Below are 22453 nucleotides of genomic sequence, written 5' to 3'. Positions count from 1 at the left end.
GTGGGTTTCAACTAACATAAAAATGAAAAAAAAAACAAAAAAACAAAACCTACTCCTTTTGCAGGCTTGAGTGGCTTTTAATTGAAGCGTTGTACATACAGATTTGGTTTCAATGTGTGATGAAAGTTCAAGTTTATCTTCAAGTTTATTTCTATGATTGATCAAATTTGTGGATAGGGATGGTAAAAAAAAAAAAATAAATAAATAAATAAAAACAAGCAACAGTGGGAACAATGAAACAAATAATAATAATGTCTAAACAGCCGCAAATAAAACAAAGCTGTTACCAAAGCTCTCAGTTGGAGCATAGTTTAATTCTAGCATAATCCAGGATGGGAGACAGTGCAGCTCCTGCAGGCTCCGCGCCCTCTTGTGCTCGTCAGCAGAAGGCTCAATCATCCCTCATCGTCTGTCATAAACAATCGAAAAAAAAAAAACTTTATGATTTGAGGTCCTACAATTAATTTATAAGTAGATTAACTATTATGGATTAGCTCAACATCATTAAGGTGTAACTTTGTCGTACCCTATACTGCGGGCCTTGAAGGACCCGTGTGTGTGACGCTGAAATGAGATCGACTGATACTCTTCGTTTAGCTTCGACATCAGAAACCTAGATGACAGGCAGTAGTTAGAGTTTAACTTCTTTGTCAGAGAACGAATTCGGTAAGTACAGCAAAATTATATACTTGTGTACATATATACACATAATTATTGACGATTAAAGATAAAAAAAAAAAAAAACCACGACCGCGGCAGGACTCGAACCTGCAATCTTCTGATCCGAAGTCAGACGCCTTATCCATTAGGCCACGCGGCCCTACATAAACGATGTGGGCTACCATAGAAATTTGTAAAGTCAATGATATCTCACATAGCTTTATTTGTGCTTTATGGGGGAATCTGGACATAGATATTTTTATACTCCAAATGGAAGGTTGTACAGCTGAAAACACGGCTTGCATATCATTGTCTCTTCTTGATATTTAACAGTGGATACAGTCATCCACACCACGTGGGGCCGCTAACGTTCTGCCTCGACGCGATCGTAACGGCACCACGCATAGCAAGGCCAAGGTTTCTCTGGTTTGTTTTACTTTTATGTCATTTGTAGTAACAGATAAATTACCTTTAAAGTCTGTTAACCAGACAGGTAACCATGGGTGATATAAAAGCAGCGTTGCCAACATAACTCGACATTGCGGTAAAACTATTAGCATGTGCGAGCGAAGTGTTTGTAAACACGCGTGGGTTTGGAGGAAGAACTGTGACAAAGATGCAGGAGTTAAATCTAAACAATCACTGCCAGTAAGTCACTTTATCTGAATTAAATGTCCCCGAGGAAGGATGTTATAAAACAAATAGAAGCCCACAAAACCTTTTACAATTCATTGCACTGTAAAATTGAAGCCACTCACCAAGACCACAACAGTTAGGTCACAAATTAGCTCAATATTTGTAGTTTCAAGATACTATTACATCCTACTAAGATGCAAACCAAACAAAAGGCTGAATAATGTTGTGTCTTTGTCTTCCAGCTGTGGGGACAAGTCTCCATGAGGTGATCATGCTGCATTTATTACGCTGTCCTCTGCAGAGGACTTTTTACTCCCAACAATGGAGGTGTCCACGCTCCCTCTACTCCACCAAGCCTCACTCCCTGCAGGGCGAGGACTCCACAGAAACTCGCCTGAACCCCCTTAACATCCAGATGCTGTCCAGAAATCTCCATGAGCAGATTTTTCGTGGAGTGGAGCCAGAGTACAGTGAGGAAGCTGTGCAGCTCAGCATAAAACACTTGCAGAAGCATAAGCTTTGGGGGAAAGAAGCTGCACTCTTGCCAGATGTTGAACTTAAACTTCCTGGAATGTATGGCAAAAATATAGATGAGCACTTTCGTATCTTGGCTCAGAAACAGAGTATTCCCTACCTTGAGGCGGCTGCCAGACTAGTTCATGCCGATCTGCCACCCATGCCTCGGGAATGGAGCTGGGAGGTTGGCTGGACGCGGTACGAGTCCAACGGGGAGAGCCAGAAAGTTGATTTCCCAGAAGAGTCTGCACTTGTGTTTGATGTGGAGGTGTGCATGATGGAGGGACAGTGCCCCACACTAGCTGTTGCTTTGTCTCCTACTAACTGGTGAGAAACAGAACAAGATTGCAAATATCAGACATCCAAAGTAAAGTAATCTTTGTGGTTTACTGTAATGGGTTTCTCTTGTTCGATGCACAAGTGCCGCAGTGTGATTATAAGTCTCTATTTTTAGGTATTCTTGGTGCAGTAAACGTTTAATTGAGGAACGATACTCCTGGTCAAATCAACTGACTCTTGCTGACCTGATTCCGCTCGAGACGCCTTTCAACTCTGCTCGTCCTCCAGGTGGTCAGTGGAAGGAAATGCTCATAGTGGGCCACAACGTCAGTTTTGACAGGTCTTACATAAAGGAGCAGTACCTTCTAAAGGTTGGTATCTCAGGGGGGTCTGTCTGGGTTTCACTTTTTTGGTATTGTTTAGTTAACTAAAAATAATGTCCTTTAAGGGTTCAAAGGTACGCTTCATGGATACCATGAGCCTCCATATGTCCATCTCAGGACTGACAGGGTTCCAGCGCACGCTGTGGATGGCCAATAAGCTGGGGAAAAAAAGGGGTCTTCAGGAAGTCAAAAAGCACATCAAGAAAACTGGACAGAAAAAAGAAGGCCCAATGGTTTGTGTCCTTTATTTAGCTATAATTTACCTGCATTCCTTAGGAGATTAACTTATAATGCTTTTGTTATTAGCTAAACTCATTGTGACATTATGTTTTATGCACAGATCGGCTCCTGGGACTGGGTGAATATTAGTAGCATTAATAACCTGACTGATGTTCATGCTCTGTATGTGGGAGGTCCACCACTGGAGAAGGAGGCTAGAGATATTTTTATAAAGGGAAACATGACGGATGTCAGGAGAAACTTCCAGGTAATATTTACACACAAACCTAATTGGACCTCATAGACAACTTGTCATTAAGTACAGTTATGCAAGAAATATATGCTTTTGCTGCCATCTGCAGGAGTTAATGGAGTACTGCGCTAAAGATGTTAAGGCCACACATGAGGTCTTCATAGAACAGCTTCCCCTCTTCATGAAAAGGTTAAATACCAGCCAACAAACTTTCTCAATATTTTTCACTGTCTTTTTTTCTGATTTCTTCACTTAGGAATATGGCATTGCATGTGTCAAATGATTCTAATTTCTGTGTTTCACAAGGTGCCCTCACCCAGTGACACTTGCAGGGATGCTGGAAATGGGTGTTAGCTACCTTCCTGTCAATCAGAACTGGGATCGCTACATTGAGGATTCTCAAGATGTTTACGAGGAGCTGCAGAGAGAGATGAAGAAGTCTTTGATGACTCTTGCGGATGACGCCTGCCAGCTCCTGCAGGATGACAAGTGAGATTTAGACTGACAATTTACTATGTTTTAAGTGTCTTAGTCAGTTTAAATTTATGTCTATATGTGTGTGACAAGTTAAACTTTTAAAAGTATTCATGCAAAATGTGCAGCTCTGTAAGTTTTTGCACATGTTGTTTGTGTTTTTAAGATATAAAGAGGACCCTTGGCTTTGGGATCTTGAGTGGGATGTGCAGGAGTTCAAGCAGAAGAAAGTGCCAGCTAGCAAAAAGAAATCTTCCAAGAAAGGAGTTGAAACACGAGTTACCACCCCTCTTCCTGACTGGGAAGATGGTATAAGCTCAGAGCATGAAACATATTTAAAACTGGTGTATTAACAAAATGTTGTAAACACGTTAATTAATTTGCAGAGTAGATCAGTCATCTATAAGTTGTTGTGATGTTAGACCCAGGTCCACCTTCTGAGGAGGAGATGGCGGGCCCCTGTCCCAGCAGACTGGCTGTTGAAAAGCTAAAGGAAACAGTGAGTCGACTTCCGAAGAGAAGGCAGCATCTGCCTGGACATCCAGGGTAAGATCACTCTAAAGCAGCACAGCTGCCTGATATTTGTCTTAAATTTTATTTCATTTGCAACTTTAGATGTAATTAGGTACCTGTTTGTTGTATCAGGTGGTATCGTAAACTGTGTGAGAAGATGTCTGAGGAGGACAGCTGGTCACCTGGAGCCAGCCTCATCAGTCTCCAAATGCGACTGACTCCCAAGCTGATGGGGCTGACGTGGGACGGTTTTCCCCTGCATTACACAGACAAACATGGGTGGGGCTATCTGGTACCAGGACGTAGGGATAATCTAAGTCCACCAGAGGAAAATCCAGGACCTGTGTGTCCACACAGGTACTTGCCTGGATACTCAGGAAGTAAAAAATTTGCTTTGGAGTGAACCTTGGAAATCACTAGAATTACCAGGGGAGGTTTCTTTGTATTTGTTTTCACTGGAGACGGTGATATATATGTATGTACGTATGTATGTGTGTGTGTGTGTGTGTGTGTGTGTGTGTGTGTGTGTGTGTGTGTGTGTGTATGTATATATATATATATATATATATATATGTATTAGGGCTGTGACGATATGCTTTTGTCCCGATTCGATTCCGATTTTTTTGGGTGCCGACTCGATTTATGTTGCAATTCTCATGATTCTTCGATATTGCTGATTTTTATAGATTAAAAACAACGTAAATATATAAAACTTCTTTTTTGCTCGTCATTTTTATTGATTTCAAAGGGGAAAAAAACAACACAGTAGCCAGATCATCATTCTGCTGCTATAATGCCCAAGAAGACAAGTAAAAAGATCAATAAAAACAATAAGAATGACAAAAATTTTAAAATGGATTATTTTTATTTGTTTAAAAAAAGGTTGTTTTTTGTTTGTTTTTTTAAACCAAAAATTGATTTTAAAATTGTGAACCAAAAAAATCCATATTTTCGATTCGATTTTCCCATCCCTAATATATATACATACACACACACAGTATATGTATATGGAACAGATGTCACCCTCAAAACTAATCTTTATGGGCGAGTTGGAAGCTTCATTTACTATTCTAAATGTGTTTGAGAACTGTTAATATGACAGTACATCTCATGCTGAGAACTGTGGATTGCATGTGTGAAATGCATAACTGCGTTTAAAGTTAGCATTTTATTCTAGAGACAATTATTTGTTCATGTTTGAAAGCAGCTATCACTGACTGCTGACTTCTTCTCATTCTGTAGCCTCAGATTTTATATAAAAACATTGTTTTGTTGTCTTTCCACAGAGCTATAGAACATATTTATAAAGAATACTGTGAGCAGAACAGCAAGGTGCAGCCTGAGTATTCAGACTTCAACCCTTCAGATGACCTCATGTGGAATGACAGCACAGTGTGGGCAAAGGTGCATAAAGTCATAATATGGCTCAAGTATTATTGTGGTTGTCATAATTTGCATTTCTTTTCACTTGTATATACAGCAGGGATCCCCAACCCCGTCCTTGAGGACGGATGTCCTGCAGATTCTCCATGACTATTGCTGCTGTAACACACCTGACTCAGACTCAGACAAGCTCTGCACTTGTCTGCTAATTGCATATTGATTTAAATCAGGTGTGGTGCAGCCGGGACACTCGGAAAACCTGCAGGATACTGGTCCTCGAGGACCAGGATTGGGGATCCCTAGTAAGTCAAATCAAATAGAACTGAGCGCCAAACTGGTGGCAGATTATTCTGTCCATTGGTCCACTTATCGGTATTTCCATAAAGTACCAGGTAGATTAACATCCACAAATACGCTGCTTAAAACCAAAGTCTTTTATATAATTACACATCTTGTTTGAAGACAATGAAACACATAAGCAGTAATAAAACTTTCAGCTGTGGTCAGATACGTTGAATTGGTGCTTAGTAATGCAGCAAGTTAATGCAGTTTATCTCAGTGTAGTATATATAAATGTTTAAGCCATGTTTGACTGCAGGTGGTTTACATAAACTGTGTTTTTTTTTCATTAAATGTTGGAAATAATCAGACTCTGAAATGTGTTGCGACAGTGATAATGTACCTTCATGCCATTTTAAGGTGGAGGAGTTAAGCTCTTTGGAACGTCTGTCAGAGGAAGATGGCATCAAAATGGTGAAAAATGAGATGAAGAAAAAAAAGGTGAGATCATTTCATAGCTCTAAACACTGGATCATAAAAACTAACTTATGGAGCTTTCATGGTATCTGGTCTAACTTGCTTTTTGTTGTTGAATAATTCTTTGCTTTGTGGGATACTTTGTAGTCTCCACAACCCCAAGATCCACATTATTATCAAGAGGATAGTCGCTGTCATCACCATGGAAACGGACCCTACAATGACGTAGACATCCCAGGTTGCTGGTTTTTCAAATTGCCTCACAAGGTGAAGCTCCGTTGTTTGTTTGATTTGCTCTGAATAAAAAGCACTGATAGTGTTTTTTTTTATTTTTTTATTTTACTGAGTCTTTGTGTTCACAGGATGGTAATCACAACAATGTTGGCAGTCCATTTTCTAAAGACTTCTTGACTAAGATGGAGGATGGCACTCTGAGAGCAGGAAGAGGTGGAACTAATGCCACGCGGGCCTTGGAGATAAACAAAATGATGTCCTTTTGGAGGAATGCCCACAAACGCATCAGGTAGCCACCAGTTTCCACCGTAACTATTCTGATCATGGTCGAACCTTTTAACGCTAAAATAGTCAACACCCATCTTCCCTTTTGCAGCTCTCAGATGGTGCTGTGGCACAGAAAGGGAGAGCTTCCTCGCTGTGTCAGCAGGTTTGTGGCGTTTTAGCACCAAAACAAGACATTTCTGTGTGTAGCAAATCAAGAAATTCTTTTATCTCCAACAGACACAAAGACTTTGATGAAGAGGGCCGGTACGGTGCCATATTACCTCAGGTCATCACTGCTGGGACAGTAACTCGAAGGGCTGTGGAGCCAACGTGGCTGACTGCCAGTAATGCTCGGGTAAGATGCCCAGTAAACAAGCTGAAGGACTTATTTTACCGTCAGTCTGAATGACAATCTGACATTTTGAGAATGGAGGAATGTAGCTTGCATTAGACCTCTTCAAATTTGACCTTTTTCATCCAACATGTTAATGTGTTACCAACCATATACAAGAACATTTTATTAGCTTCCATTTGGTACAACTTTCAATGCTACAGCATCAACCTCTAGGGAGGTTCAATGAAAACAAGGACATAACATCCCAAATTTTGCATTGGTTTTGAACAACGTCAACAATAAAACTTAATGGCTCTTGAGGCAGGCATAGCCAAGGTACAAGATCAAAATAACTGGTATATTTAGTTAATTTAGACCTTGGAGAATGGGGAAAAATATCAGTTTGCATATGTTTAATGAAAAAGGTCAAATTTGAAGAGGTCTAAGCTTGCATTTCCTGTGTTTTTTCTCCAGAGGGATCGGGTTGGCAGTGAGCTGAAAGCCATGGTGCAGGTACCACCCGGGTACCACCTGGTGGGATCAGATGTAGACTCCCAGGAGTTATGGATAGCAGCAGTACTTGGGGAGGCTCACTTCGCTGGCATGCATGGTAAAGTGAATCCCCTCTGACAAACCTTGTGCAGCGTTATTAGCAGCAATATCGCTAACTGTCGGTGCTTCAGGTTGTACAGCGTTTGGATGGATGACCCTTCAAGGAAAGAAGAGTCAGGGCACAGATCTGCACAGCCGTACTGCAGACGCTGTCAGCATCAGCCGAGAGCATGCCAAGGTGTTCAACTATGGACGCATATATGGTGCAGGACAGCCCTTTGCTGAGAGGCTGCTCATGCAGTTCAACCACCGCCTCAATCAGACAGAAGCTGCCAGTAAGGCCAGACAGATGTATGCCTTAACAAAGGGTATACGCAGGTACGCTCAACACTTTAAATCACGGTGTCATTTTTAGTTTATTGAAAAGTTTATCTTTTTCTCTTCATGTTTCTTTTTCCAGATATACTCTGTCAGAGGAGGGTGAGTGGCTGGTCAACGAACTGGGCATAGATGTGGAGAGGGAGGAGGATGGAAGTGTCTCATTGCAGGAGTTGAGGAGGATCACTCGGCTGGCCTCACAGTGGTAAGAAAGCAGTGAAAACAAGACAAAACAACTGCAAATAGCTGTTTGGACTCTTACAGTTTTCCTCGTGTTCCTCATTCTTTCTCAGCTCTCGACGCAGAAAATGGGATATTGTTGGCAAGCGTATCTGGGCTGGAGGTACAGAGTCAGATATGTTCAATAAGCTGGAGTGTATCGCTCATTCAGCCCGGCCGGCCACTCCCGTTCTCGGCTGCAGGATTAGCAGAGCCTTGGAGCCCACAGCAGTGAAAGATGAGGTGAGACAGCGCCGACTAACTGCTTACATCCAGTTAGTTTCCTGTCCGTAACAAAGTTCCCACTTTGGCATCAGATTCAAGATCAAACCTTATTTATTTATCATTATTCCTAATAGCTTTTATATATTCTTAGATTTCCTGAATTTCAGATTTACAGCTGTGTGTTTAAGATAATTCTGGCTTTTTTTTTTTTTTTTACCTCCTTGTAGTTTATCACAAGCAGAGTGAACTGGGTGGTCCAGAGCTCTGCGGTGGACTACCTGCATCTGATGTTGGTGGCCATGAAATGGCTCTTTGAGGAGCAAAACATTGATGGCCGTTTCTGCATCAGCATCCATGATGAGGTGCGGTACCTCGTCCGCAGTGAAGACCGTTACCGAGCAGCATTGGCACTTCAAATCACAAACCTGCTTACGAGGTCAGTGCATGCTCACTTAGTGAACACAACTCCTGTAGGGGGGTGCTTCTCATTTCTGTCGTTGCCCTGCAGGAGTGTGTTTGCCCATGCTCTAGGCATGCAGGACCTTCCCCAGTCGGTAGCTTTTTTCAGCGCTGTCGATATCGACCAGTGCCTGAGGAAGGAGGTCAACATGGACTGTGCAACTCCCTCCAATCCGACAGGTCTGGAACAAAGATATGGTATTCCACCTGGTGAGTTTGGGACACCTTCATGGTGGGGGGTTTCATCAAATAAGCACATCAGTTCCAGGCATAGTGAAATGAATCTTAAATATGTTTAATACATAGAGTACACAGAACAGATGATAGGAAATGGTTACGAAAGTCCTGAAAATACATAAAAATGGCAATAATTCATCCATTGTAATCCAAAATCCAACTTATAACCATCTTACTAATGATTAATAATATACCCCTGGTATCAGTCAGGCTCTGGAAAAGTCTATGCATGTGTGCTGTAAATGAAATTTATAGGGTGGAAAGTACATTTAACAAAATAATTTACTAAGACTGAGTGGAAATCTCTCCAGGATTCATGCTCAAACCAAGAAAACACACATTCCTGTGTAATGAAGCCATTTTCATCACTATCCTACACAATAAAACCCGTGTGATCCTCACAATTATTCTGAACTATGTAAATTGGGGGGAAAAGACAAAGATAAAAGAAGCAGGACATCAAACTAGTTGATAAATCTTTAATTATTTCCATCTAAGTAAAGTAGGATGCATGCGTTGTATTCAGAGATGTATTTCACAAGTAAATAGAATTTATTTTTTTAATAAAATGAATTAAATGAACAGATTCATATTAGTTAATGTGTGCCAACTTCCTGCAGGAGAAGCCTTGGACATTTACCAAACCATCAACATAACTAAAGGCTCGTTGAACAAAGGAAAATAGCAGTTTATGGACCGGACTGCAGTTTAAACATACAACTTCTGGGACACTTCATCATCCAGTCGACTTAAAGATGTCAGGAAAAAGGATGTGTCAATGGAGGATCCAGATATCAGCTCACTGTTTTCTCTTCTTCTGTTTGGGTTCCTGTGTCTCCTCTCTGTCCTGAGACTCTGTGGTCTCCTACAAAAGAAAACAAACACTTAAAGCACACCCAGCAAAAACAGGCAGCTTAAACCACTTTAACTTTTCCAGAGTTGAAAGCATGCGCTACGAGGAGGGAACATCTGAATGATGAGCTCAGTCAGGACTTTGGAAAGCACAAGAAGGAGCTGCATTTAAACTGTGTGAGAAAACACAACGATGGTCCTGTTGAACTCACACTCACCTCCTGACTGTTGTCCTGCTCCTGTAGAGCTGCGTCCAGAGTTGCTGCATTGATGCGGAAATCTCTTGAGGTGCTCAGCTTCATGTACTGCATCAGATTTACCTGGAGAGCATTTGTACAGATATTAAGAATATTGCAATGCACTGTACAGACAGCAGACAGGGGTCTGTATGCTTTAAATCTGATATCCATCATATCTCATTAAGCTAATACAGACCTTTGATTTCTTTGAGAGTGTGATAAGGTACTTCTCATACTGTTCAATGCTGAAGATCAAGTTAGGGATGGCCTTTGTCTCACGCAGAAGCTTTGCCTACCAACAAGGAAATTTTTTTTTTTTTTTTTTTTTTTTTTTTACACCTTATTCACTGATTTTTTTTTTTTTTTTTTTTTTTTTTAAAGTTGGGAATTCTTTATATTTTATGTAAAATAAAAATGGCGGATTTCTTCTCATAAGCAGTTACTGTCCTTACAGAAGCGGTGGTGTTCACTTCAGCCCTTCTTTTTTTCCTCTTGTCGTCTGCACCTCCGCTCATGTCTCCGCTCTGACCAAACAGTTAAGCAGCTCTTAAACCCACGACACAACTCGAGTCATTCCTCAAGATGACTGAACTGAAGCCGACTGTACCTGTGCGTATGTGATGAAGTTGTAGCACGGTGGTGTAAGGTGGGAACCGGATAGTTTGATCTGTACAGAAGAAACACTAAATCAGTCTAATATTCGAAGTTACTATGAAATCCCAACAAAGCGATAATACCTCAGACTCACCAGCTTCTCAAAGCGAGTCGGTAGGGCACCAGGCCGGCTGGCACACTTCTGGATGTACTGAAGATGAAGAGAAGAAAACATTAGACCAGGCAAATGACACAAGGTGTTGAGATTATTGACTAGCAGGTACGTACATATTTGACCAGGGTGGTGAGGGTGGTGTAAGTACGACTCAGCTCTCTTAGCAGTGAAATGGTGCAGGCTCCTGGCAGGCGGGCTGTCTGGACCATCTCATTTATTGCCGTCAGGAGCGTTCCCAGCTGCAGCGTTACAGCTTTCTCAACTGGATCCTGCTGGTCGGCAGCCTGGGTGGCCTCAGCTACGCACCAAAGACACAACGTTCATCTCCTTCTCATCTCTAATGATTAATCCACGTTGAAGGTTTCTTACCTGTGCCTAATTGATCGGAAATCATTTGATTTTTCTTTGTGGCAATAAGCCAGTCCACTTCATCAAGCACTCGAACAACTTGAGACAAAACCAGCAGCTGGAACAAGAAGTTTAAGAGGCAATTAAGGAACGTGAGCAAACACAGTTATGCAAAATCAAACACCTCCAGTTAGAAAACACTCACTGCTGCTGTTGTTGCCGTTTTTATGTTGACAATGGCAAAATGGGACGGATTTTCCACCTCCACATCCTATTTATAGAGAAAGAAATGACCTTAACAAAAGCTTCACTGTTTGAAGATCATCTCTAATAAATTACTCATAAACATCATTGAAAACTTCAAATTAAAAGCTGAATAGTTATGGCGGCTGTTCATTATCAATGTTGGAACAAAGCTGGAACATCTGTTGTGGAAAATTTTGTCTTACTTGAATAAATCAGTCTGAGATGGCGTCACATTAAAAAAAAAAAAAAGTGTCCACTTATGAAGCGAACAGTCGTATTATTGCGGCTTTCTTTTCCTGAAGCCACTGAGAGGTGATGGGCACTATACTGTTCTTAGGCCTACAGAAACGCGGGATCCAGGTTGCGTTTAAATGATTAATTGCATACAACCAGTGGTGCAGTCCAGGGTATACGGAGTATAGCTGCTTCTTTTTCAGCCAGCACTGATTATATCCCCTTCTAAACCCCCTATGATGCTGCTTTTACAATTACAAATGTCCCTACACATACCTACGTCACCCAGCAGCTCAGCTTCGGTTAGCTATGCTACACTGGTGCAGTTCGCCATCAGCTGCATTAACTTTAGCCTGAACATAGACATAATACAGATATTTATGTCTATGATCCTGTCTCTCACTAGTCTGTGTGGCAGTATTGGTTTAGTCCTTTCATAACTCTTCCTCCCTGAAATTGAAGAGCAGAAATTATGTGACAATGAGCAAATATACTGACAGATTTTGAGGTAAACTATTTATTGTAGTCTTACATGTCACTTTATCTGAAACAGGGTTTTTCTGGGCTACTTTTCTGTTACGAAGGGTGAAAATGGGTAAGTATACAAACTTCTTGAGGGACCACAACACCACTGCACACAGCTATCACCGTTGCTTGGCATATACATGGGTATAGATGATAGATTGATAGAAAATAAAACAGAATGATAGCAGAGAAAAACACAGAAAGTTCAAGCAAATGCAGTCAACAAAAAATGATGGCTACCCAGCTGCCTCTCCAAACAGGTGTGGGTGGGCCTTTTTAAAGCTTTGCACCGCCGACACACACTCACACACTACCGCGCCCACACATAAGCACAGTGCTCCTCAAACTACACGCCTTCTATACACGGCGTCGAAGCAGATTCACTTTGCTTGATCCGTTATGGAATGCCTCTTATGGTTAAACAGATTTTCGTGCACAGAAATACTTTAACTTTTCTAAAGAAAAAATAAAAAAAAAGTCACTGGTAGCAAAAAAAAGAGGGGCTACAAAAACTCTTATATGGTGAAGTGTAACTTTATACCTGATCAATATCTCCCAGCTTGCTGTGAATGTCTTGGGACAACTCCAGTAAAAGGCTTACAGGATTCTTGTAGAGGACGTGCAGGTTGACGAGAAGAGACAGAAGCCCCTTACAGAACGCAGAATCCTCTAAAGAAGAGAAATGAACATGAAAAACCAGGACAAACCTCATTACACCCAAAACAAAGGCACAAAATTAAAATGCAACTCACCAAAACTAGCCTCCTTGCAGACTTTCACAGTCCAATTGACCATCTGAACGAACTATTGATTAAATATTGAGAAGTCATAAAGACAAAAGAAACAAACAAACAAAAAGAAAAGCCAAAATAAAAGCATCTTACCTGTTTGGAGGAGGGATTTAGTTGTTGTGAAAGGACACTTAAAATGCTGACCAGCAGCTGAGCTTCTTTGCTGTTGAAGTCTTCCTCGGCTCCACTTAACTGAGCGAACAGCGCCCTCTGTTGACAGGCAAAGAAAGCAGAAAACTCTGCTGCTGACAAATTCTCCACATTTAGGACTCTGGTACAGATTTATTTTAAATAAAATTAGGACTTATTTTTCAGATTTCAGACAGATTTATTTTAAATAAAAAACATTTTATTTGCTCAACGTTAATACAAGAAAAGATTAGTTTATCTGCACCTGAAACTGTCGGATGTAAAAGTAGTTCCTCTCTGTGGCATCGTCTTGGTTTGGATCATTGTCTGCAAAGTCTGTCAGAAGCATAAAACATGATCATTTCCTGCTTCTTCTCCTGCTGGAAAACTAGGATTAGCAGTTTTAGGAGTTCATGTCCAACCCATAGCAGAGAAGAGCTGGGGCATCTTGTCCGGGTAGCGCTGCTGGCAGGCTGTGAAGATCCTCAGCAGACCCTCCAAACACAGCTGGGCCAAGCTGGAGCGCTTCTCTTTCTTCCCTGCCTCTTCCACCACACTGGGAATGTTGGTGTAACGCCACATTAGCACACTGGGAAGACATTTGGAGAAAGATGGTTACTGTAGCATAGCGACTAGGACGTGTTACAGAAAATAAAACCATGAACCGTCAAACGGAGACATTTCAACCTCGTCATGTCACAGAGGAAGCGGAAGGTCCTCTCTGTGTTCTGTCCATCTGGTCCGTCTGTGTGTCCAGTTTCCTCAAGTTGCTGTATCTTCTGTACAACTACGCTCAGTGCATAACGCACAAACTCTCCATTTGAGCGGAGCACCGAAAGAGCCTCCTCTCTGCTTTGACTGTTGTCTCTGGGGAAAAAAAAAAGAAAAAAACATTGTCAAAAGTTTGCAATCTGAATAAATGTGTGTAACACTTGATATATTACAATTCCACCAAATCATTGAGTCTAAAAAGCTGCAAAGAGCTTTTACCTGAAGAGCGCAGTGATAAGAGTTGAAATAAAGCCCATAGAGAGTAAACTGCGGGGGGTCTTGTGTGAGGGAATGCGACCCTTTCCAGATTTGTCCTTCAAGATTTCCGACAGCTTGTGGTAACGGGTAAACAGTTCAATTATCTCCTCAAAGCAACTTTTGCTGCAAGACAGAGGAAAGTTCACATAAATTTAAAAGTAAGTCCTCCTGCAACGCTGCTGCAAAATGCTCCACACAAACAGAGGCGGCTGTTACTTGTATTTGGCTTTGATGAAGTTATACTCCATCAGGATCTCGTACACCCCCATCACCAGCACTGCATAGATGTTATTCTTCACTCCAACGCTGGATCCAGTCGAAAACTCTGCAGATTTGTCCTATCAGAAATATAAATAATCTTAAGATGATGCTTCCACTCGACTACCACAATGCAAAGCTCTGGGTCTACAAGTCTACAAGCAAATGTTTGTTTGTGTTGATGCATGGATGCATCTTTGGTAAAAAAAAAACATGCACATCTGAAATGAATCTTAATTATCAGACCATCTTACATTGTGTTTCCATAGTAAATGTTACTCAGGGGAATCGCAGACATGTTAACATGTACTGTGTGTATTTATGATTTCACAGAACCATCAGTGCATCTAATGATGCTGTTTGTTGGTCCACTGAAGCTGATCACAAGAGGTTGCCCAGGATACATGTGGGAATGGATAATTCCCCATCTAATTTGTTCTGTCCACTTATGATTGTATCATCCAGGGCACATGTTAGCTAAGTATCTATACCAGTTCAAAGTCCTCCAGTTCACACTTGATCATGCGTCGTGTTGTGCTCTCTAGGACTGTCTGCAGATCAGACAGATATCCCTCCTCCTCTTCCTCATCGTCGTCGCTGTCACCGGCGTTGGAGTTGGAAGACTGCTGCGTGTTTTTCAGCCACAGCAGGCAGTGTACAGTACAGCTCACTAGGTGAGCCTGAAGGAGGAAAAAACAGTTGAAAGTGCATGTCAACACAGGGACGATGCTACTGAAAAAGGAAAAGAAAGAAAATCGTACAGAGCAGACTTCGTACCAGTGGCTCCTGAAGGTAGACTTGGTCTCCATGAGCAGTGATGCATGGTTCCAGTTTCAGAGGGGGCAGAAGATCTTGCTCAGGCTCGTAATATCGCTTTAACTAAAGATACAAACATTTCACATACAGCTCTTAATGCATACCAAATGTCTAGGAAAGTACTTGCAAAAGTACTTCAAACACACGTACTTGTAACAGGAGGGTCTGCATGATGGAGCTTGCAAGTTGAGAGTTACGACGGAGAACATCATAGAAACCCTGAAAAGAACAAAACTTTGCTTCTTTAGTCCCAAAATTTGCCTTTTAATAACTAAATATTCCAAGAATGATACCATTGGAGCAGATTTTTAGGTGTTGTGTGCAGCTGAACTTCAAATTATCACACAATGCTGATGGTACAGTTGATTAAGATGTTCCAACGCTGATCAAGTTTAATAAGTATGAAAGTGAAAATAATCTAATGAAGAAGTAACTCTGACCTCATAGAGCATCAGGCGCACATCTGCCTGCTGGCCAAGGCAGCGACGCAGGCTACTGAGGATCTCCAGGCAGAAAGCTTCATTGGCAGCCGAGTTGTAACGAGAATGAACGTCCACTTGGACCTACACGGGAGTTAAGGAAGGCAGTTAGCGTCCAGCTAAAGTTCAACAGTTTTACAAGTGCGGACAGGAGCTTGTAGGGATGATGTGGAGCAATACCTGGCTGGAGGAAACTGCCTGACTGCACTGACTTGATGCCAAGCTGCCCAGCACTTTGAAGTTTTTTAGCAACAACAAGAAGCCGGTTACTGCAGACTTCCTGCCATCCAGCTGGCTGGAAAAGACATTTTAACAAGTAAAACAAAGTCAGAAATCATCTTTATCTGAGGCTTCGAAATACTCCTTTTTCATTAAGCTTTCAAATACATACCTGGAAAACATGGCCTTGCGGAGAACCAGAATCAAAGCATCCTTCAAGGACATGCTGACTTTGAGAAGAGGCTGGAGATTAAACATAGGAAATATATCAAACAACACAAACGCATGCAAACATTTCCAGCTGTCTGTTTAGGTACCTGAATAGCTTTTAGTAGACCCTGAACAGTGCTCAAAGGCAGGTGTGACAAGTGGTCAAATGTCTCTGTAACCTTGGATGATGACTCCAGGAGAATCATCGGGGCAGAGACAGCAATGTCTGAAAAAAGCTCTGATCGTGCAGAAACATTGTTGTTATGCCAATGATTAGACACTTACTGAGAGCTCGGTCTGTTTAAAAGTTGTTTTACCTAAATAATGACTGACAGGCGAGGCTGTCTTTGTGACCAGTCGATTTAAGACCTGCTCCAGTATGTCTCCTCTGATAGGCTCATGAATCTGTTATAGATAGAAATATACTGAAGTAAGAAAGCGTGACATCACATGCTTAGTTTAAACCATTTACACATTGTTGATTATATCAAATGTGTACAAATTATATGTGTAAAATTATATCAAATCAAAATTTACATCAAATATACCAAATGTTACCTTAAAGCCCTGCAGGAGAACCTGTCCTCCCAGCTTACATGCCAGCTGGGTAGGAGTCCTGGCTACACCAAGTGAACCCTCTGTGTTCTTGCCAAAAGGTCCAGGTTTAGGTCCAAATGTGTCCATGAGGAAGAAGCCCAGCTGCACCAATCCCTGAGTGACATGATCCCACCCAAACACACTGCATAGGAGGAAAAGTAGAACCCACACCAGTCAGTTCATTCCTCTTATTACGCTTACGTTAAAAGTAATGCCTCACGTAATGATTCATTAAAAAAAAAACACAAAATTGTGGTCATAATAACTAAAAATGTGCCTCCTTCACATTATAATAAATCACATTATCATCTGATTTATTATAATGTGAAGGAGGCACATTTTTAGTTATTATGACCACAATTTTGTGTTTTTTTAATGAATCCAAATGGATTGGTGAATATTTAATTATGCAAACCTGTTCTTCACTGTCTCAAGTATCATCTGAGCCACACTGCAGTTTCCTGGCAGCAGGTCCTGCAGGAACTTTGACCCTTTTAGCAGCTGCTCATCCTTGAAGCTCTTAATGACTGCGCCTTTCAAAAGATCAAACACCTATCCAAAATGGGAAATGAGGGGGAAAAAATTAAATACGGCTCAAGCCTAAAAAGAGGATGAACATCAAAGCTTTCTCACCTGCTCTTCATAACGCTGGATGCGAGCGACTGAGAGCAACAGGGCAACACTGAAAGGACACACGTCTCCATAGGATGTCTGCTGAGATTCAAGGTTTGTTACAGAAAATACCAAAGAACTTTATCACAGTTTTGTAAATAAGTGCAATCGTAAACAACCTTAAAGCTTTTCATGAATTCTCTCCCGAGCTCATGATCCAGTCGTATAGCAAAGACTACATGGAGAATAACGGTGCCTTCCACGTGTCTCAGCTGGTCCTGTGGGATGGACTGGACTTCAAGATCCAAAGTCCTGAGGAACAGGGAATAAAAGGCTCAAAATCAGCAAAACATAAGTGTATATTAATGTTTTCAGTGAGCTATATTCTATTCTACAGTAATTTAGCAGACATTTTTGTCCAACGCGACTTATGAGTGTGAAAACAACACGAGCACGAAATCAAACATTAGAGGACATCATAGGAAGGAGCTGCTGGAGTCCAGTTGGATGCCGGTCTTGACATGTAGTGCTACATGTTTTGTTGTTTTTTTTAATATGTTGTTTGAAGGACATAAGTCACTCACTCTCCATGTTTCTGCTCTTCCTTTTGGCGAATATCTTGATCCTTAAAGTAGCTGATGATTCCATCCAGGACTTGTCTCTTACAACCCTAACAAAAACACAAAACACAAAACAAAAGCAAGCAAAAATGCAGGAGAAGAATTTGGTTAATTAGTAGAAATTTTAAATCAAGCTGTTGCCTTAACACACACACATACCTTAGCAGATAAAAGCAGCAGCTGGTAAACCAGCGGTGGGATCTCTTGCAGATCCAGTTTGGTGAACATCCTCACTATTTTCTCCACCAGAAACTGAAGCTCCTCTGATGACAAGGGTACATCTCTAAAAGGCATATCCACAGACAATTAAAGCATAGGAAACAAATAGTGGTTAAAAAAAAAACCACTGAAATCTTTATGACAACAAGACAAGACACACAAAAGGAAAAGGAAGGGTATGTTGTAATGACCTCTTGTGTTGTTGAGGCAAAGTTGATAGAAAAACATGCAATGACCTTGAACTGAAACATGCTACCTGAACATAGTTGTCAAATGTATGACACACTGTGGGTCCCATCTGCATTGACAAAAAAAAAAAAAAAAAAGATATGACCATTATTTCTACCTGCAGTTATTTAAGCTTTAATTGGTAAAACACTGATAAAATATTTGTTGCTTCACATCTTATATGCCCCCACCTGCTTGAACAAAGGCTGTTAATCAGCTGTTTCTTGTATTCCTCCCCACTGAGTTCTCCTATAATTAAAACAAACAATCACCTTGTAAATAGTTTGAAATAGATTAAACTATATTAGATAGAAATTCAGAATTAAAGCTAATTTGCATTTACCTTTGCCATATGACAAGGTTTCACATGCTGCAAGGGCAGTAAGAATAGTAGGAAACAGCTCCAGGGATTTCCCACTGCCCATTTTCCCCACCTTAATGGCATCAACAAATAGAGATGCCAGCTGTGCTAGACATGGTCCAGACAGAGAACGAGCCTGGGTATAAAAATTGATATGAAAAAAACTGTGGTTAGACAGAATAATCTCATTTCTGTCTAACTGTACATGTGGAAAATATAAAACTGGTCTGGTATTTCTTATGTAACTCATTAAATTGACACAAGATCATAAATAAAAAACTTTATAGATTTGTGTCCCCCAAAGAATTGTGGTTTATGCAAGTACATGTCAGAAATGACAGTATATCCTTATGTAATGGAGTGTTACAGAACTTTGGCAGATTTACTCAGCGAGTTGGTCTCTAAGATCTAATTTGAGAACCATCTTGCATCCTATCACTACTCTGATCACTGTCCAGCAAGTAAAACTCTGTTGGATGTTGACTCTTGTTTTGTATCTTGCTCTACCCCTTTCTCTCTTTCTCTTTCCTCTCTTTCTCCAATCATATACTCTGTGTTTGTGTGATGAATCAGCCACTTTGCTGTATGTTCAAAATAGCTATATATAGCTATATAAAGTATATAAAGTAATATAAACAGCTAAATATAAAGTGCAACTCAGTTGTAACCAGGCTAGTTTGTCAGTGTTGGGACACTGTCAGGAACAACAATGCCAGGAACATATGAAATAAATTTCTCTGTGCCACCAAAATGTTTGAGAAACATACTTTTAAGGTAATAATGTTACATAGTGCTTTTGCAACATAATAGTTTTATCAAGTCAAGCCTAAACCATGGTCTTAGGATGATTAAAACTCTGCTTTAATTTGAAGATCTAACTCATGTGTTCAAGGCTGGAATATCCAATGGGCATTATGGGCATGGACCCACACTCATTGGGGACCCACGTAGGGCAAACACCAGCAGTTTGGTCATGAAATAAAATGTACATCAAAGCCACACCACAGTGTCTAGTGCATTAGTATTGGTACCACTGGTTGAGAAATGTTAGAAATGTCATTTCACTGTGCCTCATTCACAATTTTTACAAGGTTATGTTGCAGAACGGGGACCCTGGAACACTCCAGCCCTGCATGTATTGCCCCCACTCATCAACCCACTTACAGTGCTGACTTGTATGCATATTTTAGATACTATGAAGAACAGTCTGATTATCATTGCTTTTCTTTTTCTTTAAACTACCTCCAGCATCAGCAGTCCAATGATATCAGCTGCCACCTCTGTCTGAAGGTCCCCTGACTCACACAGAGGAATGCAGTGTTGATAAACCAGTAGTCTACGACTTGATCCTTCAGAGGAATTAGGTGGGGAGCCTAAAGACAAGGAACATAGACCTTACTCTTACTTCACAACATGTTTTACACATTGTTTAGTCAGATTACAAAAAAAGAAAGACTAAAATATACATTAAGGAATATGGTCTTGGAACAAAGTGACAAAGTACAGGAAAACTCGCCTTTTAATATGCCTTTAATGGTGTTTCCGACCTTGCCCTTTAACGCACTGTTGGTTATCGCTGTAATAAGCTAGAAACCAGGTAAAAGGGGAGAATAAAGTGATAAGCAATCAATTACAACCTAGAAGAGGTTGCAGGGCAGTGACCTTTGTAGTGAAACAGCTAAATGAGTTTCCTCCAGTTTATAACATTACTTACTTTGTCATTTGACAAGGACGACAAGTACATCTGAAGTTCGGTGGTGCTGTCCTCGTCTGATAGAGAGATGATTTTATCCATTTCAGCCCTCATTGCTCCAAATGAAACAGACTCTGCTGACTATCAAACGTAAGAGTAGACAAGAAATTATATTCCAAACTTCGGCAAGTTTGTCTGCATCTCTATCGCTAGCTAAAGTAGAAAATAAGAATCACGCTCCTGTAAAGAGGAGTAGTATTTCGGTTGCTGATAACGTTGTATAATGTTTTGCAAAATTCCCGCCAGCAGGCACTTCCTGTTTTGCGTCGTGGTTGCCAGATTCAACTTCCAGTGTCCTCCATCGCTCAGATTTATGATCACGACTGGTTCTAAATGAGTGGCACATCCTGGGCTGACATTGATAAAATCTTCATATTAATTATATCATCTTAAGACCAAACTCTTTTTAGAGTGATAATAGTAATAAAAACCATATCAAGAAAGGAAAAGGAGCCCGAGAACGCTTTGCGTACTTGTTCAAAGTTTTCGACACAAATCAGTGTCTCACCTCGGGCCAGTGGCGCAATGGATAACGCGTCTGACTACGGATCAGAAGATTCTAGGTTCGACTCCTGGCTGGCTCGAAGTTTATTTTCATTTCGTTTATGTTTTTCAAACTATCTGTTTTCATATAGCACGCGGCAAAATCTTTGCCAAAACTGAAGCTAAATAGCTCTGTCACACACATTTTGCAACTAATGTACAAATTCTTGTCTTTTTACTGACAAGCAAATCAAAGTCGCACTGAAACGCTCAACAAAATAAATAACACTTCTGAGTTTAGCTTAAGTCCAGGGCAGCAGTGGCACAGGAGCAAATCCTTTAACAAAGTAAAAACCATTTAATCAAGACTCTAAACAGCCTTGGGGGTAGATGATGCTGTCATCTACTTACTGCACAGGGCGCTGACTCACCTGGAGACCACTGGAAGCGTTGAGTCATGTGTTTTTTACTTCTCCAAAGCATTCAACAGCATCCGGCCAACGCTGCTGCAAAGGAACCAGGAGTGGATGGACGGTTCGCAACATGGACCATCGACTACCTCACCAACCGCAGTATGTGCTTCTGCATAATTGTGTGTCTGAGGTGGTAGTCTGCAGCACTGGGGCCCCTCAGGGCACGGTGCTCTCACCGTTGCTCTTCACGCTTTACACCTCGGACTTCACCTACAACACCAACAGCTGTCATCTTTAGAAGTTCTCTGATGACTGTGGGCTGTGTGTCTGAGGGGAACGAGCTGGAGTGCAGGTCACTCATCATGGTCTTTGTGAACTGGTGTGAGTACAACCACCTGTGCTTAAACATCAGTAAGACCAAAGAGATGGTGATTGACTTCTGGAAAAGGACACCACCACACACACCGATGAACATCCAGGGGGAGGACATTGAACTGGTGGACAGTTTTAAGTATCTGGGTGTTCAGCTCAACAATAAACTGGACTGGTCTTATCACACAGATGCCGTGTACAAGAAGGGCTACAGTCGCCTCCACCTTCTGAGGAGGCTTAGGTCCTTTGGAATATGCAGGCCGATGTTAAGGACATTTTATGGCTCTGTGGTAGCCTCAGCTGTCATCTACGCTGTTGTCTGCTGGGGAGGGAGCAGCACTGACTGGGATAAGAGGAGATTGAACAAGCTGGTCAGAAAAGCCCAGTTCTGTCCTGGGCTGCCCACTGGACTCTGTGGAGGACTTGTGTGAGAGGAAGATGTTGGCCAAATTCTCTTCCATCATGGACAACACCTCTCATGCACCAGACTGTGGAGAGGCTGAGCAGCGCCTTCAGCGGCAGACTGAGACATGCTCAGTGTCGGACGGAGCACTACTGCAGGTCCTTCAGACTGCATTTCCCATTACGCGCCAAAGTGTAAATATGTATATTGCTGATTACAGACCAGTCGCTTTGACATCTCACATAATGAAGACCTTTGAGCGACTCATTGT

The 22453-nt window shown here is 41.3% G+C and overlaps 2 protein-coding genes across 2 annotated transcripts; one reads left to right on the top strand and one right to left on the bottom strand.

Moving 5' to 3' along the window:
• Positions 1–1567: 1567 nt before the first annotated feature.
• Positions 1568–9939, top strand: polg (polymerase (DNA directed), gamma; the record flags this gene model as incomplete). The annotated part of the gene is made up of 22 exons (XM_079246914.1): positions 1568–2139; positions 2267–2462; positions 2540–2707; positions 2815–2961; positions 3056–3135; positions 3253–3435; positions 3587–3729; positions 3843–3966; positions 4066–4290; positions 5220–5337; positions 6016–6096; positions 6220–6339; positions 6435–6595; positions 6683–6736; positions 6811–6928; positions 7382–7517; positions 7591–7837; positions 7920–8042; positions 8131–8299; positions 8509–8717; positions 8790–8950; positions 9598–9939. The coding sequence occupies 22 exons, from the start codon at positions 1568–1570 to the stop codon at positions 9660–9662; spliced, it is 3600 nt and encodes a 1199-aa protein (XP_079103040.1). The 3' UTR covers positions 9663–9939.
• On the bottom strand, positions 9671–20565 carry fanci (FA complementation group I; the record flags this gene model as incomplete). The annotated part of the gene is made up of 37 exons (XM_079246926.1): positions 9671–9842; positions 10048–10149; positions 10265–10360; positions 10521–10592; positions 10676–10735; positions 10817–10873; positions 10951–11135; positions 11207–11303; positions 11391–11456; positions 12732–12859; positions 12943–12994; positions 13075–13191; positions 13376–13446; positions 13533–13699; positions 13798–13977; positions 14101–14262; positions 14356–14477; positions 14889–15077; positions 15175–15276; positions 15364–15432; positions 15654–15776; positions 15873–15987; positions 16084–16154; positions 16229–16359; positions 16439–16526; positions 16680–16860; positions 17134–17270; positions 17352–17429; positions 17510–17642; positions 17915–18000; positions 18110–18233; positions 18426–18467; positions 18589–18646; positions 18741–18894; positions 20001–20131; positions 20263–20344; positions 20473–20565. The coding sequence occupies 37 exons, from the start codon at positions 20563–20565 to the stop codon at positions 9777–9779; spliced, it is 3987 nt and encodes a 1328-aa protein (XP_079103052.1). The 3' UTR covers positions 9671–9776.
• Positions 20566–22453: the final 1888 nt, after the last annotated feature.

This window comes from Telmatherina bonti (genome assembly GCF_933228915.1).
Source record: "Telmatherina bonti genome assembly, chromosome: 2".
Taxonomy (NCBI): Eukaryota; Metazoa; Chordata; class Actinopteri; order Atheriniformes; family Telmatherinidae; genus Telmatherina; species Telmatherina bonti.
The sequence above is the reverse complement of the archived record's forward strand: the minus strand, read 5'-3'. Positions and strand labels throughout refer to the sequence as shown.